We start from the raw sequence: 21,606 nt of genomic DNA, 5'->3' as shown, positions 1-21,606 counted from the left end.
GTGTCAAAATATGATAAACTGAGTTCAGAATCTTCTGGATCTTTTCTAGGTTGTCTCAGAACGGTTTTGCCCCTGTCGAATTTTGTGTTTTAAAATAGAACCTAAGGACAAATTCCAAGTTCTTAAGTTTTGGATTTGAGTTGGGCAGGCATCATCTGCCTCTGGTCTGGAAGCCTCCAGTAGTCATGTAGATGGTTTCCCTTGGAGACAGGTCCTCACCTGCTGCACTTGCCTTTATCCAGTTAAACGCCTGTAAGATCACAGCTGGTTTGCACCTCTGCAGCTCAGAGTGTGGCAAACCCCACTTCACCTCCTTTCATGGACCTGGCTGTTGAAGTCAGGTATGCTTCCTCTGAAGTTTATGGAAACTTGAATTGCTTGGATCCCACTGTGAGAGCTTACAGATGTGCATTAGTTCCCACTCTTAAGAAGTGCGTCAAGAGAGGAAACACTCAAAAAGCTGCTATTTACACAAAATGAAGGTATTCACATTCTGTTAATTTTTATAATTTCACTTAAAATGGCAAACGAGTTCATTCTGTTTGAGTCTGATGGCAGGATCTTGTCTTGCCTGTCAAAATGTGAAGTTCTTCCATGGAAAGTCAGTATCTTCATAATGTTTGTACATCTATTACATGTTGTGTTCTGTTGCACCAAGGACATGTTTCAAAGGGAAGGATTACAAAGGTTTGGCTGTGAAATGAGCCATAATAACATAAAACAGGTTGCCTTGCTATTGCACAATAATAAAATACAGAAGCCTGCTTGTAGAGTGACTCTATTGCCATGGTACAGAGTAAAGTTCATTTCTTGTTTCCCTCCTATGTAAAATTCTTCATGCTTAATAGCTATTTGTTACACGTGGAAATTATTGGATACTGTTTTGGAAATGTCATTGCGAGGAAATATTACACACCTTTTCCATGTGTACATAATGATGTATCATTTGAATTACGTGAATCCATCACAAAGCTGTGAAGTATCACAGAATTTGTAATTGAGCATGATGGAGAGAAATAGCAGTAGTCTTGGGAGCCATATTTGAGTTACAGCAGGCTAATTTCAAGTAGAAACCACATATCTGACCAAGTCGTGGTAGATAGGACTTAACATAGTGAGTGAGAAGGGTTTCAGCAGCAGTGCCAGCAATTGTGGTGTTTTTTTTGTTTGTTTTTTAAGTAAATGTTTTCAGCTGGACTTGAGCTGGAGGAGATGATGCTTTTGAATATCAGCCAGCGCTCCTGAGCCCCCCTTTTCTCTCCAGGACTTTATTGCACCTATTTTCCAAGCAGATCCCTGTAAAGGCCAAAGTCAGCTCTATTGAAGTTCTGGAGATCCATCCTTGTCCTCTCAGTATCCTGAACAACTGCCTCTAATAACTGCAGCCAGGTCTGCCCTTGACCTTCACATTCATGGCCAGTTCTTCCTTGTTTGCAAGTATGAGGACAACAGAATGCCTCCCCTCACTGGCTTCTTGAGCCTTACATTTGTAATGCCACGAGATACTTCAGCTCGAATGATTAGTTGTATGGAAAATACATACTAAGAAAGAAATTGCATCATGCTTATGGAAGGGAACACAAGACACACAGGGTTTCACAACAGGTGCCTTTAGTTCTTGGAGTATAACATGATCGTGTATTGCAAATGGGCACAGATACATCATTGAGAGTATGGTATGTGATTGATTTTTCTGAAAGAAAATCATTGAGCTCACTTTTTTTTTCCTTCTATTTAACTTTAAAGAACAGATAGGAAGTAGTTCAAGGTGTAAGTAGTTGAACCACTAAGTGAATATAATATAATTACTTTTGGAGCATGCCTCAGGTCTTTAAGTAAAATTCAAGGACAAACTTGAAATAAATCACAAAACCAGCTGGAAACTTCTCTGCCAAAAGTGTAGGCAATAATAAATGATTCAGTTTCGAGGCAGGTTGCAGACACTTCCCCCTCCTTTACCCTTATTCCCCTTCCCTCTGCAGACATAGGAAAAAAAATGGAGAAGAAAGGGCACTGGAAAAAGAGGAAGAAAAATGAAGCATGGATTCTAGAGAAAATGGAAATCCCTTTTTCCAGTGCACAACAGGGACTAGTGTCTGATGTATGGTTCTTTGTTATGCCTGCTGGTTTTTGTGATAGCTTTTGTGGTTTTGTGCCCAGATACGATAGCGCAGCATTGCCCCATTGCTGTCTAGCCTGCTATTTATTGCCAGGACAAGGGGCACATTGTGAACAGGGCACTTAATTTTCCTTTTACTCATTTCCTATTGCTGAGCAGCCTTACATTTTGATTGGATGATAATGGAGTTAAACCAATCCTGGGAAAAATAAGGTACTGGCACGCTGCCATCTGTAAGTCAGTGGGATAACTGTCTAGTTTCCACTGTAAACAGTTGTACTGGAAATCAGAAATTGAATTTGTTTCCACAAGCAGTGGTACGGTGGACCTTTTACATCTTTCTGTGTTTTCTTTTCAAAGCCTGATGACATTGCTCTTGTGTTTGAGACTTGTTTAGCTTGCAGCTCTGCTCCATCTGATGCTCTCAGATGTTTTTTCTTCTGACTTTGCAGAGAGCTGCTAGCGTTGGGTAGGTGCATCTGCTGGCTTGCGTTTTTACCAGTTATATAAACCACACTGCCACAGAGTCAGCCCTGAGGCTCAGGTTTTGCTGTCTCCTTTGTAACTTAACTGTTAGCTGCCTGCCACACTAGCTGGGGATGTGGCTGGACCCAGTGCAGGGAGGTTTTTAGTACAGTGACACCTTGAAGGTGCCCAGCAGCACTTGGTGTGGGTTTGCTTGGGAGCTGGTACCACTGGTGCAGGCCTTGCTTTGCTCTCCTCACAGGCACAGCTGTTTCCAGATATATCCTGCAGTAGTGTTTGGCTGCCACTCAGAGATCTGCCTCAGGGCCTGTGTGGCCAACAGCAGCCAGATAGCCAGCGTTTTGGATGCTTGTGTCTGAAGTACAGAGCTGAGGCTGAGTTCAGCACATCAGGCAGTGCTCACAAACCTTTGTGGTCTTCTGGAGATGTGTGTGGAATGCCTCAGAGCATGCCACAGAGCAGCTGCATTGCTGCCACCTTCCTCTCCCTCACATCTAGGAGGTGGCGATGACATTGGCACAGCAAAGTGCATCTTCAGGTACTCACGTGTTAGGAGTGGACCTTGAGCAATACACGTGTGGATCTGAATAGTAGAACTGTGTGGATATTGGTGTATTTCTTTCCTCTTTTCTTTGCAAGTTACAGCTAGCAGAGCTCGGGCTGTGGGTAAATGAACCAGCTCTGAAGTCTCCTGTGCTAGATGGGCTCAGGCCGCATCTCTGGCTTGCTGATTTCTTCAGTTCCAATGAAAACCACCCATGATTTCAGCAGTAACCACAGTCACTTGGAGGTGCTAGGCTGTGCCTTCTCCTTGATACATGAAGTCTCTGTCATTGTACTGGACAGCCATTTTAACTCCTGACTGAAAGGAGTGGGTGTCACAGCACACTCCGGCATGTCATCTTGACGCCTAGGAATGATGCTCTCAGACTGCTCCTCTGAGACACTCCTCGTGCCTGCTTTGCCTCCCTTTGGACTGAGGGCTGCAGCACCCTGGTGCTGAGAGGTGTTTTTTGAAGGCTCTGGCTTCTGCCAAGTTGTTTTATTATTTTTATATAAATTAAATAAAAATAACCTTTATTGTGTACTATCTTTTTTTTTTTTTAAATTCTGGAGATGGCATAATTGAGTCCCTGACTTTCTTCTTTTATTTTTTTTCCTGTATTTTATGTCGGGGATGATACTTCAAGACACATCTACCTATATTTTGCTGTATGAAAATACCAAGTGTTTTTTGTAGTCTTTCTTGTTTGTTTTTGACATGTGAGTGTGCCAACTAAGAGGTTAAATAATCACCTCAGGAGGTTAGTTGAGCAAACCGGGAAGAATTTTGATGTTCATAGTCTATACCATGTATTCTCAAACATTGCACTTAATAATTTCCAAAGTATTTATGGCTGTTGAAACTTAACCTGTGAAGTAACGAGGGACTAGAAAATGCTTGTGCTAAGCAGTGCTTATTTAATGTGTCTGTTGATTACCTGTGTTTCTAAGTGTTCGACATAAACTTTACTTCAACAGGATCTCCAAACATGGGTGAACGGTGCTAATGAAAATGGCTTTGTCCTCGTGTCGTTTGGAGCTGGAGTGAAATATCTGTCAGAAGACGTTGCAAACAAGTTAGCACGTGCTCTGGCAAGACTGCCGCAGCGAGTTATTTGGAGGTAAGTGCAATGACACGTACTTGGGGTAATTGAAAGCACAGTCATTTCCTATTGTGCCATCTTTAGTATTGCATCTAATGCAGAATCTGAAATCAGTCTGGGTGACACAGAGAACCTGACTCTTTTGAAAGATACTCTTTGTAGAAGCGTTACAGTCCTCTGGCAATAAGAATGAACAATGATTTTGTGGCAGGATAAAGCATAGGTCATATATTTATATCCTAGGATTTTATATAGGAATTTATATCCTAGGATTGAGGACAGTGAAGAGTGTAAGAGGTTGTAACATTTGTAACTTAGTTGTGTCACTTCTAATCAAGAAGCCACTGTAGAGAGTGAGTGCGTAATTCTCCTTATCTAGTCCCATGAAGGATTCAAGGCTTGCTTTCCCCTCACCCACCAGCTTTCCTCTTATATCCTACTTCCTTCCCCCCTATCTTATGGAAACATGGACTCTGATAATTGTTCCTCTGAATTGTTGTTCTCGGTGTGGAATCAGTGGAGGAAATATCTGCAGAAGAAAGAATAATAAGATTTTTTTGTTACAGTAAAAACATCGTGAGCAGCTCTCTAAACTTAATGTCAAAATTGAGGAACAACAGTTCTTAGTCTGCTCTTTTTTACGTGCTTCGTCACGTTGGAGTATAATTTAGAGGGTTGAATGTGAACCACTGCTCTTTCTTCTTTATGAAGACTGCAGTGGTGCTTGGCTTGTAATTCGTCTCAATTGATCTTACTGCTTTTTGTATTGCGCTGTGCTTTTATCGTGTTTCTGCTGGATTTCTTACTGTAGGAGGTATCTACTTTCTCTAGTAAATAAGGAATCTATTAATATATTTTCTTGGGGATTTTTTTGAATGCAAAAATAACAATTTCAGTTGAAGCTTCCTGTTATTTATTTTTTATTCACATTTATTTTTTATTTCACAAACACTTCTTACCAGTGTTGTTTTTGTTCTTGGTTCTTGTTTGTTCTATTTTCAGTCCTTTATCCAAAAAGTCCCTCAACAGGGACCTAACTCCTATTTCTTTCCATCATACTTCCTGGGATGGGAAGATATTTAGGTGTGAGACAGGGCCTTTGGGAGGGCTAAGCAAGTGGCTTTCCATCACATCAGTGGGAATTTGAGTTCTTTAATGAGACACCTAAATATGAAATAGAGTCCAGTTTCACTTTGTGATTTTCTGCTTTTCAGATTATTGACTTCTGATCTGTGTTGGAAGCAGGCAGTTTTTGTGCTAGATGTTTCTGAGTATGGGAATGATAGTACCGTTTGACAGTCTTATGTCAGGATGCCAAATCAAGGAAATCCATATAGTTCTTAATTTTCTTCTGGTTATGTGGTACTGTTTAGCACCAAAACCAGGATGAGATTTGTGGTTTACTTGCTTTTATATAAGGTCAGGAAATTTGTTTAGTTTATTTTTCAACGTATGGAATATGCAAGCTTCTTGGTTTACTTAATTGGGAATATCTAGGTAGTTCCTTACGTAGTTACAGTTCTAATGTTCTTTAATGACCAGGATACTTCTAAGTCCTTTTTTCTGACAGCTCTCTTCTGGGGCTGTCAGGAAAAAAAAAAATTAAAGTCACTGTTACTCTTTTCCCTCTTCTTTTTCAGTTTAGAACATATGCAAATTAAATATAACCAGTATGTGACGCACAGATCAGTTTGTATTTAAAGGTTGTATTCTGTTAATTAAACTTGCCCAACAAACTCACTCAGGTGAGCAAGACATTGTCACTAGATTTCGGGCAGTCAATGAAGTAACCAAAATGCAGCTGTTCTACAGTCTGATCCCAACCTTTCCTTCAGTAGCTTCTTGCCTCGTAATCTGCCCTGTCACCCTTTCCTTTCCTTGTACTAGTAATTTCTTTTAAAATGAGATGCTGGCAGTTCTTAAGAGCTGTTGGAAACTTACCAACTGAATGGGAATGCCTTATGTTGGTAGTAGGGCCTACTGTTTATGTGCTCATGTGGTGTTCTCAGTAGAGTGACTCATGTAGTATTAATCGGAGTCTTCAGTAGAGCATCAAACTCAGAATCACAGAAAGATTATAAAACTTTCTTCCACTCACAGTGGTACAACCTACAATATGCTTTTAAAAATAGTTGTATTGCCATTATTCAAATAGAAGACATCGCATTTTGAGCCAGATTATAAGGAAATGAATGATGAAAAAAGTTGAAATTATTCCTAATTATACTCTTATAGCATTTGTTTTCTTGTAATGGTGAGTAAACAGTATCCCAGTGTAATTAGAAAGCTGGATCATTTGGTTTGATTCTCTGTTTAGAGTTTGCCCATATAATAATGTAGCTTCAATTTGATTTTATCGCTTTAGGTTTTCAGGAAACAAACCAAGGAATCTAGGAAACAATACAAAGCTTATAGAATGGTTACCACAAAACGACCTTCTTGGTGAGTATCTATAATTACGATATATTGTTTATTCTCACTGAAATTCAGTTTGCTCTTACAACAGTATTTTATTCAAATAGCAGTCATAGTAATAGAAGTCATAGAGCAAGAAAATAACATTCTTCACAGTGCCTTGATGATGAAATGAAACATTCTTTCTGATGTTAATGCTCTTTATCTGGTGTTAACAACGTTTTTTTTTCTTCAGTCAGTTGTATGGAAGGCCACAGTCATTCCCAAGTCTGTCTGACGTACTAAATGGGAACGTTGTGAAAAGTCTCGTGTGCAATGCAATGTATGCAGTTAAAAAAAAAAATTATAAAAGATAAATGGGAATTTTCCAGAATTAGCTGTTTTAGGGATTTGGTGACTATAACATTTAACTTCTCGGTAGTGAAGGAGCTGTGGTATGGACTTAAGTGGACTATTCATGGAAGAAACCGAACATACAGAATTTGTTCACATTATGCCAAGTCTTTAGGCACTGAACATACTGACATGTTTATTCTTAATGTTACTGATACATGTATTTTTAAAATTTTCCAATGAAATCCTTAACAGAAATTGGGGATGTGTTGCAAGTTGATACTGATCTTTCTGTTTAACTATCCTGAGATTTTCTGAGTTCTTGAATGGAGCGATAAAGCTTGGTCTTCCTTCAACTTTTAGTAAAATTTATGTAATTAGAGTGTATGTATTCACTTTTTCTTTCCCTTCCTCCTGTGCTGAAGTGCAGCTGAATTCATTGGATCCTAGGGTCTGCAGAATGCTTATGACTGTCTCTGGGACACCTAGATATTTGTGCATTTGCACAATAAATGGTACTATGATGAGCACTGATGAAAACATTAAGAATGTGTGTGCGTCAATGTACATTCACGTCAACCAGAGTAGTTATTGTAATGTAGTTATTAGGCAAATGACTTCTGAACCAGGTAGATATTTTTGGTTACTAAATTGTGCTGAGGCACTCTCATTTCTCCATTGCATAGCAGTAGGGGAGTATATTGCTGTCATTATTGCTGTATCTTGCTAGCCTGAAATAAGGCACGTAAAGCTTCAGAGAATGCAACATCAGTTTTCCTGTCATTAAATAGCTTGTCTTTCATAGGAATAATACGGAAAAGTGTTCTTTCTGTCATTCATTTGTAATATTAAACTGATAAATACCAGTAATATTAAACTGCAGTCACCAACTGCAGTTACTCAGGAATAGATAGTGTATTGGTTACTCCATTAATAAGAGGACTGCTCTGAAAGTAATGCCTCCTGATCTTTTATGTTGGCCCACAATGTCAGAGGCAGATGTGGTGTGACAGTAGAGGTTGAACCTTCTGACCAATGTTCTGCTGTGTTTTGTTGCCGTGCAACAAATGGCAGCAGAGGGGCAATCTTACAGGACGGTGTCTGACATGAAAGTATATATGAAGTAGAAATGTGGAATTAAATTCCTCCCTGCAGACAAAATGGCACCCATTTGCGTTCATCAACACTTGCTGAACATTTCTGGAGACCGAACAGTGGCTGTTAGCACAGTGAGGCCGTGGGAGATGCATTTCAGCAGTGGGGAGCAATGACATGAAAAGACAAGTCATATTGCCATATTCAGTACAGCCATACTCTGTTATCACATCATAAAATGAGGAGCATCTCAGTCAGTTCATTGAAACAAATCAGCTAATGGTGATGACAGTATTGAAAAATAGTGTTTTGTATCTGAAAATTTGCTGTATCAACTGGTGTTGTGCTCTGTGCATCTGTTGTAGTTTTCATGGAAATACGGAAGCATTACTTTTGGAGTGACTTCTGTAATTTTAGACAATTCAGACATGATAATTTTAATTCATACTGGCTGTTTCATCTCTGTTCATGTATAATGAAATAAAGTAATGCATGCAAAATTTCTGCAGAGTGGGTTTAAGTAGGTGGGAACTTTAGAAAAAAATGGCATTCATTCTACTTTCCTGAAGTGGAGCTATAGGAATCCATTGATAAATGTATTGTAACCAGTTGCTTCAATAATGCTTAAGGAGATGTAATTTTTTTTGTGTGTGTGTTCATACCTCTTATATTTCCAGGTCACCCTAACATAAAAGCTTTTCTTAGTCATGGTGGTTTGAACAGCATTTTTGAAACCATGTACCATGGGGTCCCAGTGGTGGGAATTCCCCTTTTCGGAGACCATTACGATACTATGACCCGAGTGCAGGCCAAAGGCATGGGAATATTGTTGAACTGGAAGACTGTCACTGAGAGTGAATTGTATGAAGCACTAGAAAAAGTTATTAATGATCCAAGGTATGGAATGAGTGATTGTTTCTTACTTTTATTTTAATTTATTGTTATGGATTAGATACAGTGCCTTCATGCAAGGGAAAAAATGTGTGTTTACTTGTATGCATGGCAGTGGCAAGTCTTTGGATAGTTGTTCCCATTTCACAGGATTACTCAACTGACCATATTTCTGTATAGATGCCAAGCTTGTTGATCAGCATACCGAAGCTCGCATCTCATTTGTTTTTCTGTGGCTGTGACGTTTGCCATGGGTAAAACAAGAAGGTTACAGAAACAAACCTAGACTGACTGACTTTTTGCTGCCAAGCCAGCTTCTCTTTTTTTGTGTTTTGATTACACTACAGTCACATATTTAGCAGTCTGTCTGTTAGGCTCCCTAGGGAGGCCTGAGGAAAGCATACCCGTACTGTTGTACGGTGCTGCATTTGGCTTGTAGCTGAAAATATGGTGGTACACAAAAAGTGACTTCTAAAGACCCATGATTTGATTTTTGGAAAAAAGAAAAAAAAAAAAAAAGGAAAATTATTTTCTGGACGGAAAGAATATATCTCTAACACGGATCTTAGAGTTGGGAAGGTCATTCACACTGATTAGAGCATTGTCATTGCAACACATGATATTACATGAGGGCACCAGCCTCTTCTTGTAATTTTTTTTGTCATTCAAATGCAATACAGTACAAGTTCATGAACTAGGTTTCATAACTTTTTTTAGTTTCATCAAATGAATTTACTCAGAAATACCAAAGTCTGAGGAGAGTCAGTTTAAACACTTGGGATGTGCAGACTGTCTCTGGATGAAAAAGAATGACTCAGCTCAGTTCTTCTTGTCTGAAGTTAATAGAAGTTTTGGAGTACAGTGATCACAATGTTTCTTGCTTTTATTGGAAAAAAGTCTTTTAAGTAGCACTTGCCTTGGAAAAGGAGAAATCTGTAAGAAATGAGCTCGTTAGCAGCAGAAGCTTGGTGAAGAGGAGTATTGCTAAAGAAATCTCAGTAGCATGAGTTGCCCCAGCTTTCTCTTGTATAATTATCCCTAGTATTAAGGCAAGTTTTGCTCAAATAACCTGTTGACCCTGCAGCTCTGGGATGGGAAGGAATTTAATGTGATCCTCTCCTGATGGAGGGGTAGCCCATTATGAAAAATCAGTTTTAGGCTGAATTCTGGACAGAAGAGGAAGTACACAGCTAAAACTGAGTTTCTCAGTTTGTCCTTTTTCTCTAATAACTTAGTTGCACCATAGCATGAGTGGCATGTTGGAGTATGTTGCCACTTGGAGCGGGAAGGGCAAATCCATTCACTTGGGATTAGATAGGATTCCTGCCTGAGAGCAGATTGGATTGACACTTCATCCCTTCTGCAGGCCTGCTGCTGAAGGGTGGATTTCAGCCTTCAGTCACCCGTGGTTCTATATTTTTGATAATTCGTTGTCAGTGAGCTGTAATGAAAGATGTAAAGAGATTATGTCTTGTGTATATTCCTCTGTATGTGGTTTAATGGGAGGGTCCTGCAGTAGGACGCCTTTTGATCTCTTGTGTGTATTTATGTGTTTGCGAAGACTTGCATTGCTCAGCACTGGCTATGGTTTTTACCTTATTCCGTTTTCTTCGTCTCTTTCATACAGCTACAGGCAACGGGCTCAGAGGCTGTCTGAAATTCACAAAGACCAACCTGGTCATCCTGTTAACCGGACTGTGTACTGGATTAACTACATCCTCCGTCACAACGGAGCGCAACATCTACGTGCCGCTGTTTACAGCATCTCTCTATATCAGTATTTCTTACTGGATATTGCCTTTGTTGTATTAGTGGGTGCTGCCTTATTTTATTATAGTTTGGCCAAGCTAACAAAATTTATCCGCAAACAAGGCAAACATATTTGGTCAAATGATGAACATAGCACTGTTAATGGACATTACCAGAACGGGATACCAAATGGCAAGCATAGAAGAAATGGCCACATTAAGCATGAATAAAAGGTGAAATGAGCCAACCCCTCATGTAAAGTAATTGAGTTTTATCGCTGTAACTTAGTCTAACAACTACTTAAAACATCAATAAGCAGTTCTAACACTCCCCTTCAGTATGTAATAATATGTGACAAAATTCTATGGAACTAAGGAACATATTTAAAAAAAAAAAAAGAAAAAAAACAACCAAGCACAACCTAAAATGGAAATATTTTATTCTTAATACTGATGCAGAAAGGTTATTTTGGCACTGAAGTTTTTAGAAGCCTTAATCCTCTAAAGTTATATGATGACCATATTTATGAATTTTCAGTTTTTTAAAAGCTAAATGTGTGTCCCAAATGAGGAAAGGTCTCTTTTTATTTGCAGAGTTTTTTTTTCCTTTTATTTTTTTATTATTATATCCATCTTTAGCTGAGAGAACTTAGTGCTAGCTCTGTGTTTCATATGTTGAAGGCTCAATATGTATAAGAATGCTGTTTAAAAAAAAAAAACAAACAATAATTCCCGATGCTTGTGCAAGAAATAGGAAGTTGCAAACTGAGAACACAGACATTAAAAAAAAAAATTCTTAAAATAAGCACTGAAGAAAAATGGCAAAAATGTATACTATGTTTTCTGGTAAGCTGCATGACTCTTCTGCTCACTACCAGTGCTTTAGAGAAAAGAGTAGTGAGCAAGTCTACAATAAGTCTTAATTTTTAATTTATACAAAATTGTATTTGTTGCCTTTCTCTACATGTGTAATTTATGCCATGAAAATGTTAGGGAATTCTATTTCAGTTTAAATACGGCTGTGTGGGAAGTAGATTTGCATAATTGAAATAAATGAAACAAAACAAAAAAATATCCACCCCTGTGCTTAATGCAGAAGGTTTTGTGATGGCCCAAAGCAGTGCAGAATCGAACTGTTATTTGGGATTTAAGAAACAAACAAGAAAATGCTAAAAGATGAATGTCCTTCCTATTAATTTGCATTATTTTTCTGTTGTTTTTTTTGTTTTGTTTTGTTTTTTTCTAATTCACAATGTTGTAGATGTTCTCTTTCAATGGTTGTATCTGAGAAACTATTACCTTCTCTTAGTCTGGGCCGCGCAATCCGTACTTCCCATAGTTGCCAATGTCCCTTCTGAGACCATGGGGCAGGAGGCTGCCTGCTGGGAGGCACCAACCTCCGGTTTAAGACTCAGTGGGAGGCACGACACAGAGCGCAGCCGGGCCGGTGCAAAGTGTGGGGCAGCTGTGCCTCCTGTCCCCAGCTCCGGACCCTCCCTGCAACAATCTCTTTCAATCACTGCAGCTGACATGGGAACCCTGTGGTGGTGCAGTACAAACCCAGGGCAGGGAGGCAGGGCACCTAGCGGCGAAATCAGCATGGCCCTGCCAAACCGGAGTTGGCAACTATGCATTTATTTCCATGTCATTCTGTTTACTTGGAATTTGCACTACACACGTTGTGAGTGTATGCTTTATTTATTTGTAGTTTGAATTCCCATGCCTGGAAGAGGAAAGAAGGAAACCCATTTTACTTAGTGTTGTTCACTAACATGGGAAGAGTTGTGACGATAACAGAGTGCTGAGATCATCCTCATACACAGTGATGCAATATTTCATTACCATTCCATCAGGAGCCTCTATCCTATAGCAATAAATAACAATACAGATATCTTTCTAATACGCGGTACAGTTACTTGTACTGCATTCTGAATACTTGAAGAAAATGGTGTTATAAATAAGCCTATTAGCTATACCTTTTTACAATCTTACAGTTTGTGTCAACTAAAGGAACACAAGGAGGCGATGAATGGTGGGATGGTAGTAAGACTTCGAGTGTATGAATGACTTGGTTTAAATGTTTTTTTTTTTTTTGCATTGAAGGTACAAAAGCACTGACCGGATGATTAAGCGTAATTTAATCTCCACTGTGATAAAACTTAAGCAATAAACATGAATTTAATAGAGAAAATCTGTTGTTGGAAGCATATTTTTATTCACATGGATGCTATTTTGAAGTACCCAGTGCGTGTGTGTGTGTGTTTATGTGAATGACTATGGAGATACAGATTTCTTGTTTTCAGTATATGCAGTGATGCATGACATATATTTGAAGTCAAACATTATTATCTGTAGAACATAGAAGTATTTCCTCTGGGACTGTTGGATCAATTGGAAGAGTGAGTGCTTAACCAGAGTTCTTTAGGTCAGCTTGAGTGTGAACTCTTCTGGTGTTGTACACATTAAATTTGTTTCTTTAGAAGCAAAACCAAAAAGCAGTAATACAAGAGATGAGATGGTTGTTTCTGAAATACTCTCTCTGAACACGTTTCAATTCATTTGCATGAGGAGGAAGTTCCTACGCTATCAGTTTTATTACCCAACTTCTACATAGGTCTTATCCACCTAAACTGTAGCAGTACCTGTTCTGTTCAAATTTACTTTCTTGTAAGCTGCAGTATGATCTCGTGCTGTGGTTACTTTTCGTAATACAGGAAGCTGCATTAGAAGAAGTAGATGGCTGATGGCAATTATCTGGGAGGAACACTGCCACAAACGTGTCTGAGAGAAGAGTATAACCGGTGCCAAATCACTTGCTTCTGAGCATTTCCCAGGGTAGGTGTGTTGAAGTCCCTGTGTGGAATGGCAGAGCTGTGTAACGCATAGCCCTCGCACTGCCTTCTGCATGGGTTTCATGCTTTCCCAAATAGGCACTTCATAGCCATGCAGTAAGGGAATTGGAAAAAAAAATGAAATATAATATTATGTGGGCAAAACCAGCAGCCAAGAAATAGCCACAATAAGCAGTGTAGCAGACAGAGGTCACTTCCATAAAGGTTTTCAGAGGTGTCTGAGACTTGGGCGCTCACCATAGACTTTGATATTCTGCTTTTTTACTTCCTCTGAATAGCTCAACTATTATGGAATAAAGCAGCTATGAAAGCAAGACCATTTATTTACCACCTGCAGAAACAGGTTCTGGAGATGGCTATCGTATATTCATAGTTTAGGGAAATTAATAAATGTCCCACCATTTTTTTTTCTTACTCCCCAGTTCACGTGAAGGATCAAGATTTTAACAATATTGTGGTAATCTTTTTGATATTTTTGAAAGGTACCACTTTTCGTGCAACCAATTGCTTAGTCAGTCTACGGCAAGGTAAGTGCTCAGCATTTGCTGTAGGTAGCCTGATCTCTTACAGCAGAGATAGAGTTAAAATACTATAACGTACTTACACCTAAGCAAAATTATAACCTTGTTACTGCTAGGCTGCTATTTTTTTCCCTTTAATTTGTGGGGGTCTACAAATGAGTTTATTTGTATATTAATACACGTGCACTTCTGTATAAGAAACAGAAGAAAGGCATTTAATTCTATTCTGAAAGTGAGCTGTGCTTCATTTTTTCTAGTGGTTTTTGGAAGACTTGAAAACCTTCAATAAATTTTGGGTGTCTTCAATGTCTTGACAAGTGGCTCCCAGCTTGCTTGCTGTACAACACTTGAGGCAATTAGTGGCCAGCAAATATGGGATATGATTCCTTCTTTCACGTGGCAGTTTTCAACATGCTGTAATTTTTTCCTGCAATGAGGTTACTTGTTTTTCTTTGAAATATGCTTTATTCATGGGAGGGGAGCTCAAAGACAAAGCTGATGTATACACTAAATTTGGTTCGCTATAAGAAATAGTGCATTGGGATACACAGAGTGCATGCATGCACACTTGCAAAAAAAAAAAAAAAGAAGAAGAAGAAAAAAAAGGGCTGTAGTTCTTTCCAATACTTCTGGGATTTCCTGGAGCAGTAAAATTCTCTTATTTCCAAGAGGGAAGGCAGCAGTTTTTATGAGAAGATTCTGTCATGAAAACACATCCCTACTCTTTGTGGTATATGGATGTCAGAAAAAGGAAGTGAAAACCACCCTGCTGCACTCAGGTCTTGAACAGCAGCATTTATTTATTTATTTATTCATTCCTTTTAATTCGTTAATAGGATGGAAGGATGGGGGTGAAGATCATCTGAGGGGAAGGAAGGGTAAGAGAAATGAATTTTCCTCAGAAATGCCATGTTGGTTTTCTGTCAATCGTTCCGTTACAGAGCTGTAAAGAAACTCAAGTAGTGTTTGATTTTCTCCTGCAGCAGTGGTAGGAGAAATGTAGCTATAACCAAGAAGACCGTAACTTCTTCCTTTCCTTTGGATAATTATTTTACTCAGGAAATACAGAAATTGCATTCCAGCACATTCCTGTGTGAGGGTGAACTTAATATTGTCAAGGACAGCACGAGGTCATCCGAAGGAAGCTGTATGTGCTCCATGGACCGGCTCAGACTTCACAGCAAAAATCTCCACCCTGTATTTTTTGATATGTGTTCCAAATCTGCATTGTAGGCAACCGGGGGTGGGGGGGGAGGAACACTTTGCCATAGCAAGCAAATGTTTCTATATTTTGAGGCAGAAGAAATCCATGAGTGATTGGCGTCAGCTTTCAGTCACAATTTCAATCAGTGTTAATAGTGTTAAATGTGCAACTGTGGACTGCACACCAAGTGATGTTACTGAATCTGAGATTTCAGTAGTCTATTTAATCAATGTTGTTGGTTAGCATTAAAACAGAGAAAATAGAGCAGGGAAAACTGAAAACCAACAACAATCTTCTGAGATAGCCTTTTGTCAGTGATCACTTTGGCAAATACCAGCGGTGAGCGGAGGGTTATTTTATCCTAATGAAAATTACCCGTCAGTTGTGTATAAAACTGCTACCTGTAGTTCTTGTCCTATTTTAAACAAAACTCCTATACTTGATTTACATCACGTAAAATAACAGGAATAAGATTGTGTCATGCATCTCTATCTTGGTCTTCTCCATTACTCTGTAATGAAACTAATTGGTTACTAAAGCAAAAAACAAGAAGGGTAGATAACTTTTTGCAAACAAACATGCAGGATTCTGGCAGTCAAATTATCCAATGCTCTCTCATTAGTATCTTTAAACTGGATGTTTGCATTCTGCTCAAGAGCAAGATGGTTCCATAGTGGCAATTTTAGCACTAACAGAACTGACCTGTGGGTAATTCTCAGTAGAGAGCCCAAGTGGCACAGCTGTTCCTCTGGGGCTGTGTCTGATGCAGTGCTCCCAGGCCTGACCTTTCATCCTCCCTCCAAGAACATCAACTTTCCTCACAAAAGGAGTCGCACTGTGGCCCCTGGAGGAGACAGTGTGGCGTTGGAGCTGAGGAGCTCAGTACTCGTTCCTGAGCTATGTGGCATTCTGCTCCTTCTTGGCCACTGTCAGTTGGTTGTGCTCCTTATCCTCAGGTAAGATCACTCCACTGTGATGATGCGGGAGGTGGAGAGAAAGCTGCCCTATTGTGCTTCTGCTTGTGGAGGCAAGGAAAATAGGTTTATCTCATTTTGCTTGTGACAGGTAATTGATTTCTGCGTGACAAAGCCAAACCTTATTAGAGTGCCGTGGAAATACGCATTTTATTACATTCCTGCATCCTTAAGAACCATATAGGACAAGTTTAAGTGTCAAAATCTTATGTTCCTATATGGCTACAAAAAACACGTTACCAGCTATCATAAAATGGAAATTACTCGGGTGGGCTGTGAGATAGTGTAGCTGCATATGTAGGAATAGCCAGATTCTTTCTGTTAGAGAAATATTTCACGTGGAAAGCAGATGGTTGAAGCAGAGATTAGCAAAGCAGGTATGTGGGTATGAACTGTTGGCTGGAAATCAGGGAGGATTCCTTATCTTGTTTTACCTTACAGTGTTGCACTGATTGGGCTGTGCAGTGTAATAATTAACCTGTGAGAGAGATAAGCAGCGTTTTATGCCTTTATGTGTTCTGGTGGTACAAGAAAATGCACAATTACAACAATTGTTCAAAACTGGGAATGGTAAAGGTCACGTAGTAACTGCTGATCCAGCTTAGTAATTTGGGCACAAAGGTGAATACGAGAAAGGAAACTTTGAAGCAGTGGTTGGTTCAAAATTAGCTGCAAGTAGTGAGTAAAACAAGCTTCAGCATTTGCACATCTTTATGTATGTATCAGCCCGGTGCCCAGGGATGAACATATACAAGTAAACCAATGAGTTTCTCTGATCTCTTGGTTTTGGACTACTTTCAACACATAGAGTGGGCAAAAGAGAGTTTGTGGAATGATCAAAGAGAGGAGTGGAAGTCATGCAGACTGAGGAAAAATAAGGGGATGAAAAAGACTGAGTACCTGATTTGTACTACACCAGCATGAAGCTGGAGTAACCACTGCCACAACAGAACTGTAACATTGCAAATGTGATATATTAAAAGGATCTGAAACGATACGGGGAATCAAAACTCAACTGACTTACGTGCCTTTCCCAATGTCAATTCAAGAAAATTAAAAAGAACATCACATTTAAAAATGATTCAAGAAGATAAAATGCTGTGTTGCATAATACGTAATTAATCTAAGCTATTGCCGTGTTGTCTGTTAAGACACGGCTTCGGCAAGAGCCATGAGTGTTGTAGATAATGTGGTCAGTAACAACACTGAGGTTCTTGCTGAGGTTAGAAGGTGGCAGATTTCCCTATCTGCTTAAGACTTAAGAAAAGCAATAGAGAGGCAGAACTGGGAGGTAAGTTCCCCCTTTGTTCCTGCAAAGCTTTGTCCCTTTCCCCACTGTTTCAGGTATCTCTTACTTGGAAGACAAATCATTAGCTTTGATCTATGAACTTTCAGTTATGGGCTGAATCTGGAGTGATGGTGTATCAGAATTTAAAAACCATTAGTTGGACTTGGTTTTGACAAGTTTGGCCTAAATACTAAACCCACATAGATTGAGGGAAGGAGTGACAGATCTCTGCTTTAGATGCACAAGTTCTTTTATAGTGTGAGTTTTCTGTTATCTGTACTTTTCATAGGACTGCTAAAACTTAATGGTCATTCCCAAAATTCATTGTGCAAATATTCAGTGAATTCCTCTCATAGCTTCACAGGAGGAAAATGTCATCATCTTTCAAAACACAAACAACTTGTTTACTTCTGGAAACTAAATATCACATACGTGATAATCTTAGATTCAGGCTTTGAATAAATTCCTTTCTTTGCCTCGTGAGATTTAGAGCAAGAAAATTATTCTGAACTCTAGGAGATGCCCACTGAGAAAACGCTTTATAAATAAAACAAATACAAAGAAAATGTGGAGTTCCGCAAGGAATTAAAGCATTTGCCCTATATTTACGTTGTTCTTCTCTGTCATGCCCTGCTTCTCTAGTCTCAACCTTGCTTTCATGCCTCCCTTTCTACATGTTTCTGTATATTCTCTTTTTAGTGCAACAACTTTTCTTACAAGGGTGTTTGTGTATATAATTTTTGGTATACTCAGCACTCCTTTTCACTTTACTAAGGCTCCTTGGCATTTAGCAGTCCACCTGACACTACTTTCTTGGTAGTAATGTAACTGCCAGAAGCTCTCCCAGAAGCCCCATCCTAATTCTGCGTGTACAGAAAGCTTATGTACATCTTACCTACTGATTGTATCTACTCTGGACTCTGCTGGCTTTCTGGTCATGTGGAGCTCTTGCTCTGGGAAATGTTTTCAAGCTCAGATCTAAGTAAGCTTGGTTTCACTGCAGATAATGCCTCTCAGGACCACAGGCCTTACCTTTAAGCATGCTGATGAAAGAAAAGTTTATTTTGCATTTCTTTTCTGCTGGGATTGGATCTGTAGCTTCTGTCTGATGTTACAGAAGAGAGAACGATGTTGAGTTTTTCGTTGACGCAGAAGATAACACCATAACAAATCCATCGATTATAAAAGGCACGTTAAAGTTCTGCATTACTTAACTAAAAATATAATGCCAACATATGTATTTACTTAAGTAGTAAGATAAAATCCTGTTGAATTTATAGTGTGAGTGATCACAGGGAACCGGAAAGGTACCAGTTTTTTGTTTCCTGGATCACAGCAAGGTGCAAGACCTTTCTACATTCTTTCTTTCTTTCCTAAGAAATCCTGGCCGTGAATTACTGCTCTTTTATTTATGCAGAGACACTCTTCCTTTTTTTTCTTTTGGTTGGGGGAGGTTGGGGGGTGGGTGCTGCACCATAACTTTAAAAACAGTAAAAAGATTAAGGTTAAAAATAACCCTACAGAAATAAAACCTAGGTCATTTCCCTGTTTCTTTCCTTTTCAGAACAGTTTTACAAAATTTCTATTGGAGTAACAGATGGAGCAGTGAAGAATGCAATGTGTAAGACATGACACGTAATGAAGGGCAAGGACCATATGATGATGATGCTTTTGCCAAAAATGCAAATGAATCCACACCTGTGATTGGCACTTCAATTCCAGAAAAGACTCATCAGCTTCCTTTTCTGTAATAAAAATACATAGTGGATAAGAGAAGAGCATCTCAAGCCAACAACAGGAAATATCCCAGCCTGTCCGTGGGATCGTTCATGGGACTACTGTAAGATATTTTTAAGTGAGTGAATAAAGAAAAAAAAAAAAAGTTTTAGCTAAGAAGGCTGAAGTAATGCTTTGTCAAGGCATCCCTTTAAATCATAAACAAATGTCATCACTGATTGGTGATGATCTTATAAAAAGCCGAGGTTTGCCATTATCTAGAGAAGTTCTAGGAACAATTTTGGAGAAAGAATTGAAGAGTTTCAGGAGTCACAAACTTTGCACCTCCTGCACTATATCTGGCTTCCCTAAGCTTACAGATTAGTTGCTCCCCATATTTTTGTAGCTTCCTCTAGGATGGGTTATTCACAGACCTGTGGTTGACTTCTTTGCCACGAGCTTCTTTCATAAATACCCAGCCTTCAGGAAACATCCCATTCTTGGCTTTCAGTTTCTTAAGAAAATTTGAAGAATCTCAGTGGGTAAATTCTTATACCTGGAGACATAGAGCTATACCAGACAGGAATTTCACAGCCAACTGTGTTTTGACATCCAGGCTACTGGTGACCTCTGGGCAGCTTAAGGGCAAAGAGCAGCTATTTAGCCGTGACTGGTGCTGCTTTTATGCTTGCCTTTCATCACGCTGTCCAGACAGGCCACAGTGGCCAGATGTCGACGTCTTCTGTGTAAGTAGGATAAGTGAGCACTTGTTTTTCTCAAAATGTAGATCAACCTTCTCCATGGCTTATTCTATCTGTTGTTTTATGGGTGAAAGGGAAAATACATAGCCCAGGACTGCTCATGTGCTGATAGCATCAGCCACAGCTGCTGGAAAGCAGCTCCCCTCCACAGAAATACTGCTTCTTCATCAGCCTGGAAACCAATGTACGAAATGGACTCAAAGGTTTTAATCCAGAGCATGATACACCTGGATCCTGATTGTAGTTCACCCTCTTTACCTTTGCTCCATTGGGATGTTTGTTTGGGTGAGCGTGGCCTGTATAACTTGCTGTCCTGGAAGGTATTTTTTAGGAGCTTCTGAGCTGAGACAGAGGAGTGGTGGTGGTGGGAGGCAGCTGAGGCTCCCTCTCAGGGCTAAGAGGAGAGAAGTCCTTTCTGTCTGGGTATAAACCCAAGTAGCTTCACTAGATCTTTTCTCAAGGACAGTTTCTGGGCTGTCCTGCTTTCCTGGGTGTGGGAGAAAGAGGCTAAGCTGATGGGAAACTTTGATGCTTCTAGTTTGTAATATAAGCCAACTCATACGCATCTGCGTGGCTTCTCATGTTCAGGACACACCTTGGTGTAAGGGCAGTGCTGCTGTTGCTGTTAGAAAAGAACAGAGATAATTCTCAGCAGAGGTATGAACCTGTGGCCTTCTACTCTGCTCTTCCATCTTACAGTGTGATAAGCATGTTCGTAGGCTTACAGGACTTCAGGCCTTTGGCTACCCCATTTTTCCCATTCTGGTAGTGGAGGAAGGGGCTATTTTCAACATACACCATTTGATCTTGGTCACTTTTATGTTGTGTGTATGACATCCTCACAAATTCCACTTGTGTCCTCTTATAGCTCACCCCATCACTCTCTTTTGCTTCTCACTGAGACCTAGATTTTGCTAAAGATGTTCCTGACTGCCATTCTTTGAACTATTTACTGAGTTTTAGACCTGCACTCTTCTGTTCAACATCTTTATTTTTTTGGTATGTACCTGCAACATATCAGCTTGCTGCCCTACCCACATTAAAACATGATCTTTCAGTACAGTCCCTTGCAAGATGCACAATTTCTGGGAATTAGTGACTTACTCATTTAGTTATGCTCTCACGAAATGTACTAACACCTGCACCACACTGCACAGTTTCTCTATCAAAGGTGAGAACTGAGGAGGCAGATGTCCTGTGCCACATACGAGTCCCTGAGCACTGGGTGAGAGACGAGGATAATCTGGGAGCTGGGGCAGCAGCGCTGCAATTGTCTGCAGAGCCCACTCTCACAGAGAGGTATGGAGGATTTTGGACAGCTCTGCCAAAAACCCAGCACTGCTAGGAGGAGAGAGCCCGTTTTACTTCTGACAGTTGGGAGCACTGGTGAAATTGCAGAATGGATGTAAGCATGACCAGAGGTTGCCGTGCTGGTCAGGTCGCGTTAAAAGGAAAATATCATCATTCAGGCTGAAGTACTTTGGGAGTATACTTTGCTATTTAAGCAACAGATCATTTCTGACACTCTCTTTTAGATTCATATCCCAAGCTTTTAAC

At 39.7% G+C, this 21,606-nt stretch overlaps 1 protein-coding gene across 9 annotated transcripts in view; it reads left to right on the top strand.

Moving 5' to 3' along the window:
* The window catches only part of UGT8 (UDP glycosyltransferase 8), a 46,708-nt gene extending 33,784 nt beyond the window's left edge, over positions 1-12,924 (top strand). For all 9 annotated transcript variants that reach the window (XM_046939823.1, NM_204204.2, XM_046939826.1 and 6 more), the window contains 4 exons: positions 4,127-4,269; positions 6,617-6,693; positions 8,772-8,991; positions 10,613-12,924. In XM_046939823.1, coding sequence (XP_046795779.1) covers positions 4,127-4,269; positions 6,617-6,693; positions 8,772-8,991; positions 10,613-10,964 — 792 coding nt within the window. In that variant the 3' untranslated portion in view covers positions 10,965-12,924. The remainder of the gene's footprint in view (positions 1-4,126; positions 4,270-6,616; positions 6,694-8,771; positions 8,992-10,612) is intronic.
* The last annotated feature ends 8,682 nt before the right edge of the window (positions 12,925-21,606 follow it).

The sequence above is a fragment of the Gallus gallus genome, chromosome 4 (genome assembly GCF_016699485.2).
Source record: "Gallus gallus isolate bGalGal1 chromosome 4, bGalGal1.mat.broiler.GRCg7b, whole genome shotgun sequence".
NCBI classification, from domain to species: domain Eukaryota; kingdom Metazoa; phylum Chordata; class Aves; order Galliformes; family Phasianidae; genus Gallus; species Gallus gallus.
Note: the sequence above shows the minus strand (reverse complement) of the source record. Positions and strands in the feature narration are given on the sequence as shown.